Here is a 17,325-nt window from a genome sequence, read left to right as displayed (position 1 = left end):
CGGGTGCCAAAATGTCTGGTTAGCTATGCTTCTCAATACCAACTGCTGGAAACCGCAGGAGGGGAGAGGGCTCTTGTGCTTGGGTCCTGCTTTAGGGATGCTGGATAGCAGGTGTTCTTCTGGTGTTCTTACACCCAATGAGCTTTGACCACATGGACCATCACTAAGAGCAAGTGAAGGCAACTGACAGTGAGTGAAAGGAAGAGGAATGTAAACTTGCTGGCAAATATTTTCTTAAGGTGCACTGAAACTTCGTTGGGGAGAGATGAAATTTCAGCCCGGCTGAAAACATTTGTGAGGAAATGGTGGATAGTTTTTGAGTTAGCTCTTGGTTGGCATTTGCAGAAAATCAACAAGTTTATACGGACACATCCTTTGCATTTAAGCTTTCGGAAATAATAATAATTTATTATTTATACGCCGCCCAGAGTGGCTGGGCTTCCCCAGCCACTCTGGGCGGCTTCCCAAAAAAAATATTAAAATACTGTAATACATCAAACATTAAAAGCTTCCCTAAACAGGGCTGCCTTCAGATGTCTTCTAAAAGTCTGGTAGTTGTTGTTCTCTTTGACATCTGGTGGGAGGGCGCTCTGCAGGGCGGGCGCCACCACCGAGAAGGCTCTCTGCCTGGTTCCCTGTAACTTGGCTTCTCGCGGTGAGGGAACTGCCAAAAGGCCCTCGGCACTGGACTTCAGTGTCCGGGCAGAACGATGGGGGTGCAGACGCTCCTTCAGGTATACAGGACCGAGGCCGTTTAGGGCTTTAAAGGTCAGCACCAACACTTTGAATTGTGCTCGGAAACGTACTGGGAGCCAATGTAGGTTTTTCAAGACTGGTGTTATATGGTCTCGGCAGCCGCTCCCAGGCACCAGTCTAGCTGCCGCATTCTGGATTAGTTGTAGTTTCCGGGTCACCTTCCAAGGTAGCCCCACGTATGAGCTCTTATGAGCAAGAAGAAGCACACAGCGAGATGAGGATGTTTGAATCAGATAGTTTTTAATAAAGCATACAAGTTCCCAGCGCTAACATTTCTTCATAAAAGACTTAATGCAACCAGAGTGAGAAAATATATATATACTCCAGCCTCCAAACAGTTTATCATATCAGAGAGGTATATCCAACACTGTTGAGTTCTGACTGTATCAAGAGGAGTTTGGAGTCAAAGCCTTGGTCTCATGACTCATAACTGCACACAGAGACAATTCCAGATTAGCAGCAGCAGAAGGGTGCGACCCTCTCAAAGGACCTCCTCAAGCTGCCAGGACATTAAAGACAATTAGAGCTGCCTTTTAGAATGAGTCACGATTCTCTTTTATTATCTGCACACGGATTTCCCTCTTCTCGTTTGCAATTTCACCTCTGGGGCCAGGTGTTTCGATCCAATTACCACTGGGCCTTCCTTTACAAGAAATAATCCCTTTTTTAAAAAACGAAAGAAAGAAATAGCTACTGGGAGACTGGCTCTCTGATATCACAGCTGACTAGTGTTACAAAGGTAAAAATGTTCCCAGTGTACACACAGAGATAGGAAAGAACAAAACGGCCGCCATTCTAATCGGTTGCAGTCGTTGTAGCGTCATGACAGGCCAAGTCCAGATGCAGGGATGGCTCCAACAGCAGAGACACACAAGGTACCCTTGTGTCAAAAACACTCATGGAAGGAAATGTCACTACACCCAAGACACACATCTAAAAACCACCAAACGTAAGAAAGGAGGAAGGCGGGGAAACCTTTGCAGCATGAGAGTTCTTTGGTGGGAGCTGAATCCATGGAAATCTGTGTGTTCCTTCAGAGTGGTTGATCTCATAGCCCTGTGGCTTTAATGCTGATCCCAAACATGAGGCAGCGACCCACAAGCCCAACTGTGATGGGGGTGTGGGCGGAGAAGAGATGGGAAAGGGAGAAGGGAACCTCAGGAGGAAAACCAGTGTTCTTGGGAGCTAAACCTCTCCCTTTTCTGCCTCAGTCAGCTAACATGAACCCGGTTTAAACTGGGAGCAGTTCCACAAAGGAGAGAAGAAAGACAACCAGATCTCTCTCTCTCTCTCTCTCTCTCTCTCTCTCTCTCTCTCTCTCTCTCTCTCTCTCTCTCTCAGATTGAAAGCCATCATCTTTTAGCGATAAACTGTACTGGGATGAAATCCTTCTGGCACCTGAGACATAAAATCCCAAGGGGATCCTGTCCAGCCCCAGAATGGAACAGGAAAATTAAACTTTCTGCTCTTCAATAGGGCCCACCCACCAGCCACCCCACAGACAAAGCTGCCACAGTGCCAGGAAGCAGATCCCAACTCAAAGCTTAACCAGAGAAGCAAGACCTACACAGGGAGTAACACTGTGCAGAACTGGAAGGGCAACACTAGGGAGGTTTTAATGAACCACCCGAAACTATCTGAACCACCTGAAAGGTGCTCAGATGATTTGCATGAGGGAAAAGTAGAGCTCAATGGCTCTACATCCTCTGACCAAGACCCATGAAACACATTCCTAGCTGCACTTATTTGACTGGAAGGTGCAACTCCTATGTAAGCCCTGCTGGAATTAAGTGATATGGCATCACATCTAAGCAGACGATCGCACAGACGCAATTGCTGCTGTGTAGTTCTGCAGTGTTGCAGAAGAACACCGGCTTCGTGACAGTGTCATTAAGCTTTGCTCAGATTACTACTGGACAGTTTATTAAGATTGTCTAAATCTACTAAGCAACCTTATAAAACAGAGAGGGAAAACCATCCAGGCCTTTGCTATGCCAGGGCTGTTGGGCAAACTTTCAGCTGAAGGTCTCTCTCTGTGGGATGCGCAACACTTGGTGAGCCAGGAAGATGTGCCCTACCTCACGAGAACAGGTGGGGCCAGGAATCACCACCCAGCCCTTTCATGCAAGTCACAGTCTCGCAGCTCTGCTTTCTCCAACCTGGTGCCCTCCAGATGTTTTGCACCACAACTCCCATCAGTCCCAGCTAGCATGACCATATGATGCTGGGGTTCATGGGGGGGGGGTAATCCAATGCACTGGGGGTGGAGAAAATGAGGGTGGGAAGGAAACCCACATGGTCAGCAGGAACATGACCCCAACATTTCAAGTTGACTCACCTAGGAATGTGAGCACATATGAGGGGGAAGCTAGTTTTAAAATGGCTAAGTGCCCCTTACTTTCCAGAGAATGAGGTGCATTCTCACATAGGTGAGGAGAAGAGAGGAACTACCCCATCCATGGAGCTTCTTATGAGGGCTAGAGCCTAACTGTGCTTTGTTCATGACTTACAACTCTGCTGAAGTACCGTCTTGTTCAACAAGGATAGGGAATCAACTAAGCAAAATGCATTCCTTCAGAAACTATTTGTGGAGTGACGTAGGGTTTTCGTAACAGTTTAAAAGCACCCGACTAATACTGGCGGCAGTTTCGGGACTGACTGTAACAAGTGCCTTGACTTCCTTCAGGAGGAGCAGAATTAGAACTGGAAATACTATTTGTCATTGGTCAAATGCCACTGACTTCAACAGCAATCTAATTAGCTCCAGCTTCTGTTTATTCCTACTGAATATGCATCCCCCTGAATCAAGGAGAGTTCAAAGCTGAGCTGCTGGATGCCATCAACAGAGTACAGGCTACACCCTATCTTGGAATTTTACACTGGAATCTATAACACTGCAAGGATGAAATCTTCTGCATTTCTTAATTTCCTCATTCTAGCACCTAAGTTCTCTTCTCCAATACACACACACAAAAATAAGTTAAACTTCCAATGTATGGGTTAGCAAACACTTCACAGAGAAACAGAGCATGGCTTCCTAAAGGTGTCTTCTTAATTTGATTTATATATTTTTTTAAAAACCTGCGAAGACACAGCAGATAAGCAATCATCTAGGTTTGTTTGTTTAAAAAGGTAAGCTCAAAATGATGTTTGCTCGGTCGCCTGTATTTTGAACAATGGAGGCACAAAAGTCTGTGTGAGCACATTTCCCAAGAATTATTTCCCCCACCTCACAGCAGGGTATTAAGCAGCATCAAATTCCTCTTTGCTTCTCCCTGCAAGCCATTCTCAATTGCACAAGTACTACAGCAAAAGATGTCAAAAACCAACCAGACGAAAAGAAACACAGGCATGCCAGCATCTGCTTAAAGAGTAGAGGTAGGTGCAGCATGAAGATTGACTTTTCAGCAAGGACTCACAGCAAATGCAGTTCACAAAAAGAGTATCCAGAGTCCAAGCTTTTTGGTAAACTGAGTCCTGGCTCTACAGCAAGACGGATGGGCCATGAGAACTTGCAGGAAGGACTTTTTGCACATTGACAGAGGTGCATCCAAACTAGCCTAAAGATGCTGGGATAGTCCAAGTGAATGTATTCAAGATGCAGGGCCACACAGCCCAAACAGGAGCAGGCTGCTCTTGTGAAGCGCTGAGCAAGCGTGTGATTCCCTTGGGGCAGATCTTCTGCTTTAACAGTCTACATCGCTTCCTCTGCCAGTCGGTTGGACTCTTGACTGAAAGAACCTTTTCGTGATCATTATCAGACTGGAACGTCCTCAAAGGTGCAAGGACTCCCAGCTGGCAGTAAGGAGCAAGGAAACAGATTCACAAGTTGCATGTCAAAAAACAGTTAAGGCCTTCACATCTGTCTCCTAAACTTTTAAAAAGCCTGCCTCAAGCCACCACCCTACCAAATGTCCCCATTTGGAGTAACAAAGTGCTATAGAATTCATTTGAAAGTACCAAAAGAATAGGAAAGATCTTGAGTCATTAAGGACCCTTTTGGAGTCTGAGGACTTTCAAGCAGGTCCTTAACCATAAAATACAGTCCCATCAAGAGCAGCTAAGGTTCCCCACCCCACCCCTCCTAACCAAACAGTTAGCACATAAGCAGAGGATAAAATCTTTGGAGTGGGGGAGACCAGCCAGCCAGCTAGCCATGCTCATGATTCATAGCTGGGATTTGCCCAATATATTTAGGTGCCTGAGACAGGAAATTCAAAGGCCACCCTCTTCTCCAACGGACACAAAGCACCATCTGCTGGAAAGCTCTCCTGTGCCAGCCCCATTCAAAGCGATGGAAGCTGTACAAGAAGGTCCTCATGCATTTCAACGGAAATTGCCTGGTGAATTGTGTCCCCTGGACCAGATCCATCTTAGAACCACCTCCAAATTGTCATCACTTGACTTTAGGGCAGGGCTGCCTCTGACAATTGGCAGACAAGGCCCTTTCAGACAGGGGGCACTTAAAGATTCCTTTGTAAGAACGTGAGGTAAAAGAGGTGGCAGGGTAATTCTGAACGTCTGGGTCTGGCCACAGGGTGTGAGGACACCTTTCCATAAAAGGCACAGTTCAACAAAATTGACTACCGTTAAGTCAACTTGCCATTACATTTCAATAGTTCACAAGGATTTCTCTCACAAGTGATGCATCAGCTTCTTGGATTGTCTGTTAAAAACCACAAGATTGTCCTTCATAAAACAGCAGGTAGTGAAGACTCTCAAAAGTTACCATTCAGTCGTTGGACCTTGAATGTAGAATCAGATTTTAAGCCATCAAGAACTGTCACAGCGTCACTGAGGTCAGCGGAATTAACATTAACACTTTCCACACCACTCTACGGCCATCTTTGTCACAACATCCCTTCTTTATTTTCAAGCCTGCTGGAGATTCAAAGCATTGCGCCCCGCCCCCCCCCCCAAGAGACAGAAAAGAAAGTAAGGGATGTTTGAGTACTGTCAGCTCCAGATGCACCAGAAAAATAACTGCACTGGAAGTTTTTGTTGATTAGCTCATGTGTGTTTAGAACCCAACCCATCAATGCGCTGTAGTCCTGCTCACTCATTGTCATTCCTGCCCCCAGTTTATAGAAAGTGCATGGGGGGTGGCTGCCCCGCCCTCATTGTCAGCAAACCCATGGGGCCCATCCGCAACGTGGGTGCACAACTGGTGCAACCTCTGAAAAGGGAGCGCATGCTGTATGTGGAAGTGCTGAGGGCCAGACTAGGGAGCTGCTTTCCTCTCTATGCGCAGAAGAGGAGCCCGGGGGATGCTCCTCAGGGGTGGCATCTGGGTATAGATCTGTTTCACTGACAGAAAACTGGCTTTGCACACTAGGCATGGCAGGTGGGAAAGTCAAGCCCTCCCTTTGGGAACATGCAAAAGCCAACTCCGTTTCCCACGCTTTCTGCATTTCACTTACCATTTCCACAGAGGGTATAACTTCCGCAATAGTCAGAAAGGAGTCACTGTCACTTAGAACCAATAGGGTTTATGACACCCAGACATTAATTGCCTTTTGTGGGGAGGGCTTAAACACACATTGCACAACAAGACTTCTGTCACAAACTGACAGTTATGGGTTTTAAGGGAAGATTCATTAATAGCAACTAAAATAAAAGTGTGCTTATCCTTCTCTCTTGCTTAGAAAAATTAAATAATGACCCACCTGGCTAGCATTTCTGAAACATTCTTGGTGTGCTGTTGATATGTTCCGTAATCCTTAGTGGGTGCTGCTATCAAGAGGTAATCAGTTCTGTCCCATGTGTTCCCTGGCTTAAATAATTACCCAAAACCAAACAAAAACAAAAGACCCACTGGGAGGAAACTTGGAGTGTGAGGAGAGAAAGAGCATCTAAAAAGCAAGTGATAAACCTTACAGGCTGGAAGTCGTTCACAGCCTGAAACCAGCTTCATATGATTCAGGTGAGCATCACAGCAACTGTAGTTTCGACATTCTAGGTACGTACGGAGTGAATTTTGCCCAAAGGGCTTGTAGGCTCTGGATAACGCATTCAAAGCCTTGCCTCCTCCTCCTGTCACAACGGAAACCATTTAGGGTTTCTGCTTTCCCAGTTTAGAAGGAAAGGGGGCTGACGAGAATGGGTCGGAGCTGGGCAGCTCTTTAGTCCTGGAAGAAAGGGATGCGATAGAAACGGACCCCGCTATGGCTTGCTTGTTGGTCTGAGACACCACTTTGTAAGCTGCGATGGGCTGGGCGGCGACACTCTGGTCCCCTTCTGGGCTGTAGTGACGGGAATACTTTGCCAATGACTGTGGACGGAAAGGCTGGTTGGCCTTCAAACCCAAGAGGACGTCTTGGGGGAGTGTGTGCGCTTGGAGCGTGTCGTTGGGGATGCTGCCCAGCTCTTGAGATGCATCTTTGGGAGGATCGGGGCCTTCGCTTGCTCTGGCAGAATGAGGGAGAGCACCGGATGGCTGGGGCAGTGAGGCCACAGAATACTGACCTTGCGAGAGAGGAGAGCCATGCAGCCCTGCATCTAGGTTCTGGAAGGAAGTGTACTGGGGAGCTCCAGCAGAGCCCAAGAACCCCGCCGAGACAGGAGATTCCTTTGCCCCGCTGTGCGGCATAAACTCTTCCTGGCTCTTCTTTTTCGTGAAGGGAGCCCGGAGGAAGACGTCGCCCTCGTCCTGCTGCTTTGCCAGCCCGTGGCCCTTGGAGACGAAGGGCGCTTTGGCGAAGATGTCCAGGTCGTCGTGAAGAGTCATGGAGCTTCGGAATGGAGCTGTGGCAAAGACGTCTCTCTCGTCCGAAGCTCCTCCGGGGGGTTGTTGGAAAGCATCAAGCTGCACCCCCATGCTCTGGGGAACTTGCAGATTAAGGTCTTCTTGGGGAATGCTACCCCTTTCCAGATGCTGAGGGTTCAGTTTATAAGCTTCCTCTTCCTCCTCGGAATCCATCAGCAGAGGCCTGGACCCACTGCAGTCCAAGATGTCCCCCTCGTGGTCCGTCCCTTCCCCTTCACTGCTGTGGAAAGAGCTGTTGCTGGAAGGACCATCCCTCGAGAAGTACTCCGATTCTTCTCCGTGTTCTGCGCTCCGTGATCTTCCATCCAGCATCTCAGGCTGCCGTTTCTTCACCGGGAAGCAGCCAACAGCAGACACTCCAGGACCGTGCTCAGTGCTGACCACAAAATAGATGGTTGGCTCCCCCTGCAGACCTACAACGCATAAAACAAGAGAGTTAACCTGCCGGTCTTAGGATTCTCTTGGCAGAACTAAGGCACAGATGTGTTATGATGTTGATCCAAAATCAGCAGCACAAATGTGGGGGTGGGGAATGGAGGGAGGGAGAAATACATTTGAAATAATAAATAAATATATGCAAAGATGAAGCCGGGTAAATTACAGCACATAGACTGGAACACGACTCTATGTCCTCTCACATTTCAGGACTCCACAAAAATGTGTGTTGGAAAAAGATGGAGGATGTTATAAATACACAGACATTCAAACCTCGGGATATGACTGGAGTGGGTGGCGAGTGGGATGGCAGACACAGAAATCTGCACAGCTGAGGGTCACTAGCACACAACCATCGTGTTTGGTTTTGTGTTTTTAAATTTGAAACAAGGAAGACAAGGCGGCAGTGGTGAGTGAAAGAACTAGAATAGTGTGGTCAGATTCTGCTAAGCGTTGAGAAACTAAGTGTGGGGTTGAACAGGGTGCACAATTAGCTGGCGAGAGAGTTTTCAGCACTCTGTCTCCCTGCCTGTTGCTCCCCCAGTGGCCAACAATCCCCACTGGTTCTCTCCCACATTATGCAGCAACAAATTGTTGTTGCTGAGTGTGGTAGTGGGGAGGTGGGAATCCAAACCATATGAACAAAAGAAAACATTTGTATTTGCTGCCTTGGAATGAATCCAATCTGAGGTGTTTTTTCCTCTGAGTTTTAGTATTTAGCAGGGAGGTGACAGTGTTTTGGATTTTTAATTTTGCGAGCAACCCTAAAGAATGGCCACCAATCCTAGTGGATTCCAGGACATGAAGACACTCCTGAGAGGTCAGTTCTCCAGATACTCAAATTCTCTGCTAATCTTCTGCTGGCAAAGGAGGATAAACCAGGCTGGGGATTTCGGCTTGCCCACTTGCTCAAAGAGCAATGGCTGCTAATCACAGGTGGTGGCCATTCTATTTACACCCTAGCTTGGTAGATGCAAAGATTATGGCAGCCTTCCTGAACCTGCTACCCTCCAGATGTTCATTTCCTATCAGCTCCACAGCCAACATGGCTGCATGATGGCTAATGGGGGTTGTGGTGCAAAACATCTGGCTGAGGAAGGCTGGAATGGGGCATGAACCACTGCAATGTTGGCTCAATCCAGTCCAAAGCCATATTAACTAGTAGAAGCTTAATGCCTGGTTAAGTAGAGGAATGAAGGGGAAATGGAAGGACTTTCTCTTATTACCTCACTGGAGGAATCCATATTTATCTTCCCAGGCCAGATGGATCACACAAACAGTTATCAGAACACAAGATAGCTTACCTTCCAAGAAATAGTAGCAGGTTATCATGGCATAGGACTCATGTTAGCAAGAGGACAGGAAAAAGGCACATGAAAACTAAACCGTTGAGAACCAAATCCCCAAAGCATTCGCATTTGCTATCATCCATTTTAAAATAACGGAACAGGATTTTGGGTCTCACTCCCTTTTAGAAGGGCGGGGGGACGGGGACCAAATCCTGTGTGGTCTGTAGGGCAAAGCGCAGATCACAGCCCACCTGGGGACACAGGCTATGCTCTGCCAGTTTTAGGGATTCTGGACTAGCAGACCCTGTTCTTACCTAGCCAGGCCCTTCACACATCCTTAAGCAAGGCTGTGTCCTCAAGACCCCTGAGCACAGGTGGACAGTGCCTCCAGTTTGAAGAGATCCTGGAGCATTAATTCTTGCTTTGCAAACCTAACTTAGATCGACTAGGGTTGTCCTTGTTGTGCTGCTGCTGTTGTTTTTTTTAATTAAAAAAAGAGGGAGAAAGTAGTTCATTCTTTGGGGGGGGGGAATTCCAATGGAGGTCACCTGCTTTTCAGGACACTGGAGCTAGTTTTCCCCCCTCAATAATCAAAGACAGTACTTCAAAGATAAGCATCAAAATGATTGTTTATTGAGAGACCATCAGCTTTGATACATTACACTGTAAGTGCATGGCCAAGGTAGGCAAGAAATGGGAGGCAATGTAACATGCTGTACAGAAAGCCTATTGAAGCCAATATGCAGCGTTCCGTTAACAGGACTCCCTCTTTTATATTTTAAATCATTCCCACTGCAGTAACGAAAAAGCACCCTAGGGGAAAAACCCCAATCTGAAACACAACCACTCTGAACGTTGGGTGTGTAATATGCATTTTTTTCCAAGAGGTTCAGGTATCCCCCTCCCCAAAAGAAAGCTATGAGCTTTGCAAGTGTCCCCACCACCACCACAAAAAAAGCTGAAGGGGAAAGGAAGAAGGGAGCACATGAGAAATAGTGGATTGGGTCATGGCTTCAGCTGGCTATCATCAGCAGTTGCTCTGGCTATAACCAATTGAGATGCAGGTTCAGCTAGGAACTAAGGGCGCCATTTGAATTTAAAAAGCAAGAACAGGCCCTTTAAAATTCTCTCTTTCGGAGGGGCTGTGTGTGTATCTGCATTACGTAAATACTAGCTTGTCATATTTGCCAGGATACAAATAAAGCCAGCCTGTCTTGCTGCGTTTGGATTCAAGGCAGCAAGCGGCAGCTTCCTTTGACTTTCAGGCTCACTAATTCCACTAGAAAGACATTCCCCCGTGCTCCAGGTGAGCAGCAGGCACTGCTTCCAAGCCTAGTGGATGTTCTAACTAGGGAAGTCACTTTAAAGCTATGAAAGGTGTGTGTGTGTGGTGGGAAGAGAAATATGTCTGGGTTCTCTCTCTCTCATTCCAGAGCAAGGAGCTCTAAAACAGAAATCAAACTACATTTTCACCAGCCTCATAAAAAAATAATAATAACATTGGCTTTTATATAGTGCTTTAAGAGCATTATCAATTGCTTGACATATGTTAGCTCAGTCCTTCTTACCCTTTATTACCCCCATATTGCAGAAGGGAAAACACCTTGGGCCAAGGCTACTTTTCCTCACCACCCACCACTGTGCCATACAGCTCTCCCACATGCTTGGCAGAGGATGCCTTTAACTCCGCCAACCATCTAAAGCAGCAGTTGAGACAAGTGCCCCGTACGAAGACCTGATCTGCACAATCCCCCTGCAGAAAATCCCCATTGCCCACCCACTGCCTAGTTCAATAGGCCCCATTTTGGTTCAGTTCAGTACTTGCACAATTGCATTTCATCTATTCTATACAATTAGGCTCTGCAATGATATGTGTACTTGCATATAGCCATAGTATATTGTTTTTCAACTATGCAATGGCAGAAGGATTAAACAAACACAAAATGCAGTTCAAAAAGAAAAGAGTGCACAAATCGGTCTACAGCATTCCTAGGCCTCCTGCACATACAGCAACCATACTATGAGGACCAGGGAGAGAAATCTTCACCATACAAATTGGAATGGCGACCTGCTCAGTGCTGGGATCAGGCTTTTGAAGAACTTGGCAATACATTTTCTTCTTCTTCAGCGACTGCAGAAAGGATTTTGCTTTACTGCACTTCAGAGACCTGAGTAGGTTTCAAACCAACAATGGCAGCCCTGCAACTACCGTACTCAGCTGCCTCTTGAGACTTTGAAACCAGAAGGAGAAACCCAGTGAGGATGAGGAACATCTTGCAAAATTGCATATTATGAACCTCATTGCCTGGGAACCCAAGTTCACACTGCTTTGTGTTCCTTGGCAGAAAGGCTGACTAACTATGTGATGGGCCAAGGCTTTCTAAATTCCCTGCAAATGCCTCCCACACAAGTTCATGGGACTTAATGGGAACTGTGCAGGAACACAATGCATTCTGAGGAACGGATTCCCCGTGGTCTTCATCCAATCTAGTTTGCATAGCTCATTAACAACATAAAACCTCCTACACATCTGCCTATAGTCCATGGGAGAATAAAGAGCACTGTCCAGTTAATTGTAAGATAATCAAAACAATAACGTGTCCTGAATACATTTGGTACTGCAGGATGCATAAGACTGATGGGTGAGCCACTGAGATGTTCGCCACCCACCACCCACCTCTTGCATAGATGAGACCCTCTCGAAGGGCAAGACCAAGACAACGGGATGAGCAACTAGGCCCAGTGTGCTAAAAGGAGGATCCAGAAACCAAGAGAGGAGGAGGAGTTTTGGATTTGATATCCCGCTTTATCACTACCTGAAGGAGTCTCAAAGCAGCTAACATTCTCCTTTCCCTTCCTCCCCCACAACAAACACTCTGTGAGGTGAGTGAGGCTGAGAGACTTCAGAGAAGTGTGACTAGCCCAAGGTCACCCAGCAGCTGCATGTGGAGGAGCGGGGAATCGAACCCGGTTCACCAGATTACGAGTCCACCGCTCTTAACCACTACACCACACTGGCTTTTTACAGACAAGACGAGAAAGGGCAGAAAGCTAAGAGACAGTTTAAAGGTCTGTCTAGAATACTGACCCATTTCTGTGATATCCAGCTTGAATTTTTGTGATGGTTCCAGCACAGCATTCCTAGCCAGCAGGTATGATTGGTAAAAAAAAGTTATGGGACTCAGGCTGCAATCCTATACAGCAGCCTTCCCTAACATAGCAGTCACCAGATGTTTTGGAGTACAGCAACATACAGCCGTGTGGGATGGGAATGATGGGAGTTGGGAGCTCAAAACATCTGGAAGGCACCAGGTTGGAGAAAGCTGCTGCAGACAACATACTGGTGAGCATTATGAGAATATGTCTGAGTCTGTCCTGTAATTCAGAGGCACAGAACCATTTTCAGCCCAAGGACCATGTTGCCTTGTGGGCAGTTTTCTGGGGTGGGTGGGTGTGGAGAGACATAAACAAGAATGGGCAGGGAAACAGAAGTGCCTCTTGACTTTGTGCAGCAAGGTACACACACATGCACAGAGGTTTCTGCACACTCACAACCCTCCATCCAGGCAAGGGAGAGGCATTACCCCGCTCAAGGGTGTGTTTGAGCCAGGCAACAGCGCAAAGCAGGGCTGAAGAACAGGGGGCCTGGTCTAGTCCCAAGGGCCAGGTAGAAGGGCTTTGAGGGCCCCACCCCTGCTGTAATTACTAGATCCTGTTATTAGAGTAGACTAAATTTAATATTAACACAGAACAAAAAACTGATTCCTACCCATACAGGCAAAGTGATGCTACCTTCATTAAATAACACAAAAAGGATAGTGGGTTTACCTTCACTACAATAAAGGGGGACACACACTTACATCAGTGTAGAGACCCTTACACTTGTTTTTAATTCCAAACACTCAATTACATAACCCAAATTCATTGGTTAGGGATGTTGGTCTAGCCATATCTATGACCAAGCAAATTATTGACTAATGAATCAGAATGGCCAGTGGGTATTCACTCACTAGTCAAGAAACAGATGGATTTTTCCTGTTCTGAACAGGAGAAACTAATCCGACTGTGGGTGAAGGCGGTTTGCTATAACAAGATATAAACAAGATCTGTGTGTGCGCTAATAGAATAAAAACAGATTTGGGGACAGAGAGACAAAAAAACCTCCAGTTTGAGAATGAGATGGGCTTTGGCAGGCTTCCTCAACCTCAGCCCTCCAGATGTTTTGAGACTACAATTCCCATCATCCCTGACCAGCTACTAGCTAGGGATCATGAGAATTGTAGGCCAAAACATCTGGAGGGCCGATGTTGAGGAAGCCTGAGCTTTGGGCTCTGAAAGGCTAAAAGTATCGGGGTATTTTTTGTAGTCACTCTCTCAGGATGGCAGAGCTTAAGCTGGTGTTGCTTCCCCTGCTCTAAGCCTGCATATTTTGTAACCTAGGGAACTGCTTACACCAAGTCAGACTATCAGTCCATCCACTCAGTATTCCCAACCACTACATGCAGATGCCAGGGAGTGACTCTGGAACCCTCTGCAAGATAAACATCTGATCTGCCACTGAACTACAGCCCTCCTTCCACCTGCACTGTAGGAGCTTGAGACTCACAGGGGAAGAAGGGAGTGTCTGGCAAAGGCAAAGCAGGGCAGGCCAAGTCAAACTGGAGGCCAGGCAAGAACAGTACTATGGACAGCTCCACTGAACCATTCTCCTCCTAAGGCAGCTGCAGGAGGCAATGTTGTCTCTGCAAAGGCGCCTACAGCGAACTGAACCTTTCCATTGGTCGACAAGACCTGGAGGGACACACAGGAGGGCTCTACCTCTCTGGTTTAAATACCACACCTTATTGTGCAGTCTTCTGTAGAGATAGCGATATTGCAGAGGACTAATCTGATGAGGATGGTGTGGGGACTATGTCTTCAGGCCACGAGGACATCAAAGAAAGCACTCATGAGCTCACATCTTGGACCAAGTGGTGTCCTCCGTTGTACTGACACCTTCTCTTTTCCTAAACATGCTTCCCACCTCCTCTTTTTGAGACAACAAAGCAGCATAAGTGGGGAAACTGTGGCACTCCACAATTACAGGAGCACAGAAAGAATTGGGTCTTCATGTGATGGTGTGGCCACACCTACACTTTGGAACCCTCTGCCTCGATACCAGGCACCATCATTGCACTTTTCTGGCACCTGCAAAAAAGCATCCTTGTTTAGACAAGGCTACCCGGATGTTTAGAAAGCTGGTGCGAGTTTCAATCTGTTTTCAGTCTGTTGTTATTCAAAGGTTTCAAAAGTTTAAATTATTGCCGTTAGTTTAATTATTGATAATTTCATTTTTGTAAACCACTTATTTAAATAAATGAAAACGGTAGATTCTGTAAGAATTCAGGAACTGGGCTTGGGAGACCTGAAAAGGTCCAAGAGAGTTTCTTCTTCTTTCGATACATAAAGTCACCAACAAACTTCGCTGTTGGAAGGACTCAGGGATGAATATAAAGCTGCCTTCTACTGGGTTAGATTGTTGGCCTGTCTTTTCCCTGCACCGTCTTCTCCAGTCGCCCCCAACCTGGTACTTTCCAGGTGTTTCTGACTACAAACCGCAGTACCCTCAAGAACTGGCCCTCACCACCCAAGTGAACAAACCTAGACTCTACATTCTTCATCTGAGGTGCCCCCTCTGAGGGAGGTGTGAAGGGTGGCAACACAAGAAGGGGCCTTTTCAGTAGTGGCCCCCCATTTAGGGAATGCTCTCCCCAGGGAGGCATGCTTGCTGCCATCTTATAGACACCAGGCAAAAACATTTTTATTCACCCAGGCCTTTGGTTCTTTAATTTTAGCAGGGTGGTGTGGAGCTGGATCTATATATATAATGTGTGTATTTTAAGCTGTTTTATTCTTGTTTTTATACTCATTTCTAATGTACATTTTTGTAAGTCGCTTGGTGTTTCATTTTTTGGAAGCAAGAGACCAATAAACAGCAGCAACAACTCACAGTCCCAGGCAGCATGGCTGTGTGATGCTGGGGGTTATGGGAGCCGTAGTTTAAAACATCTGGAGGGGAATCAGGTTGGGGGGCATGGCTCTTATCTGGCTGGGTTTTGCAAAGCTATCTGAAATCTTGTAAACTGGGTTTTGGTGCCTGGTATCAAATTTTACCTTCTTCACCCATCAGGAAACCTGCCTCTCCTTGAGGTCCCTTCCCTCAAAATTCTTCTTCCATCAACAAAGCTTTTCTGGATCATTGTACTCTCGCTTCCACAGAACTGCCTGCCATTAAGATGGCAACTGTGATATCAGGGTGAATCCCACCTTTCTGGCTAATCCTGAATGCTCCTCTGAGCAGGGAATTCATTTCATTTGCTTTCCATACAGCACCAAATATGCTGGTGCATATTTGGAGCACAATTAAAAGCAAACAAACCACCAAATTACTTTGGGCATTTTCCATACAAGGTCTGCTTGAACCTCCGTCTCCATCACCAAGTTAATGGCTACTAGGCACCAGTTTCCACTTGTGTTTTCAAAACCCCACCCCTAAAGAGTGATATTCTAATCCTGTTGCAGATGAAAGCATCATCGCCATCACCCCCAGAGTAAAGAGGAAGGCAGAGCCATAGGAAAGAGGTCTGTATGGCATGTGGGTTCCCCATCAGGATGAGTGCTTTCTCTTCAATGTTCTTACATGGCAGTTTGTTGCAGAGGGCAGGCAGCAGTTTCTGCTCGCTCAGCACAGCTCTCCGCTATTGTCAGAAAAGCAACAAGCCATGGCAACCCTTTGACAAGATAAGAGCAGCTCCTCCTTCCAGAAAAGCTTTGCAGCATCACACTAGCTCTCCTCTTCTTTCAGAGATTGCAGTCGTGCCAGAACAGGGTTCACTGCAACTTTTGCTAAACTGCTGCCCACTAGATGGCTTGGGCTACATATCACAATTAGCCCTAGGTTCATTTTGTACTTATTTATTTCAGGTGCTTTAATTCAGAATTTCTCAGTGGTGTTTAGAAATCATATGGCTATGCTGTCTGGGTTGGGCAGGGAGCTGTAGTCTCCCGGTCTGCCCCACGGAGGACCTCAAGGTCCATAAATAGCAACACCTTAGAGGGCCCGGGCCCCAAGGAAGTTAGATTAGACTCAACCAGAACCAGGGCCTTTTCAGCACTGGCTCCGGCCTGGTGGAACGCTCTGTCTCATGAGACCAGGGCCCTGTGGGATCTGATTTCTTTCCGCAGGGCCTGTAAGACAGAGTTGTTCCGCCTGGCCTTTGGCTTAGAATCAATTTGATTCCCTCCCCGCCCCCCTTTCTTTTTTCCTTTCTCCTCCTGTGATGAGGCTGCATTTTAATGTTTTAATGTTGTATTTTAATCAACTTGTTTTTATTATTGGTTTTTAGCCGCCCTGAGCCCGGTCTTGGTTGGGGAGGATGGGGTATAAATAAAATTAATTATTAATTATTATCATTATTATTACTACTATTATTAGTCCAGAACATCAGCTTGATGAAGGCTGTCGCAGGACATGGATCAGCATCTCAGTGCTGTGTTATGATCAATGGGCTACAGAATTTGCTTTGAACTTTTAACTACATTATCTACTACCAATTATCATCTAAGAGAGCACAACAAACACTAGCCATGCCAGGCTGAGCTTGGCACTACTTGCAGTGAAACATTTCTGCAGGGGCAACCTGAAGGTAGACTGCAGTTCACTGGGCCACCTAGAACAGGTGTCACTAACTAGATCTTGACGCACCACAATGCCTACCAACACCAGGGAGCAAGGCCAAAGGTCAGGGGTGATCCAAGCAATATCAGGGAAGCCAACTACTTGCTGAGATTCTTTCTGAGAATGTTAAGTTGGCCTGATCCTGACTGAAGTGGTTCTGAATAAGCAGCTCATTGGCACAGCTTCTAAATAATACTTTGATTGTGAAGAGATGCTGAGCATAGAAACAATAGAATTGTAGAGTTGGAAGGGACCCAAAAGGTCACTGAGCCCACACCCCACAATACAGGAATTGTATGCACTCCTACTTTGCAAATTTAAAATACACCCAGTGGGGTGCCGCCCATCTCATCGTTGTTGTT

At 46.6% G+C, this 17,325-nt stretch overlaps 1 protein-coding gene across 9 annotated transcripts in view; it reads right to left on the bottom strand.

Moving 5' to 3' along the window:
• Nucleotides 1-979: 979 nt before the first annotated feature.
• The window catches only part of AAK1 (AP2 associated kinase 1), a 107,091-nt gene continuing 90,745 nt past the window's right edge, over nt 980-17,325 (bottom strand). For 8 of the 9 annotated variants that reach the window (XM_081922521.1, XM_081922522.1, XM_081922519.1 and 5 more), the window contains one exon: nt 980-7,935. In XM_081922521.1, the coding sequence (XP_081778647.1) occupies nt 6,809-7,935 (1,127 nt within the window). In that variant the 3' untranslated portion in view covers nt 980-6,808. The remainder of the gene's footprint in view (nt 7,936-17,325) is intronic. The other variant, XR_014171157.1, reaches the window with a different exon arrangement.

The sequence above is a fragment of the Podarcis melisellensis genome (genome assembly GCF_964234715.1).
Source record: "Podarcis melisellensis genome assembly, chromosome: 8".
NCBI lineage: Eukaryota > Metazoa > Chordata > Lepidosauria > Squamata > Lacertidae > Podarcis > Podarcis melisellensis.
The sequence above is the reverse complement of the archived record's forward strand: the minus strand, read 5'-3'. Positions and strand labels throughout refer to the sequence as shown.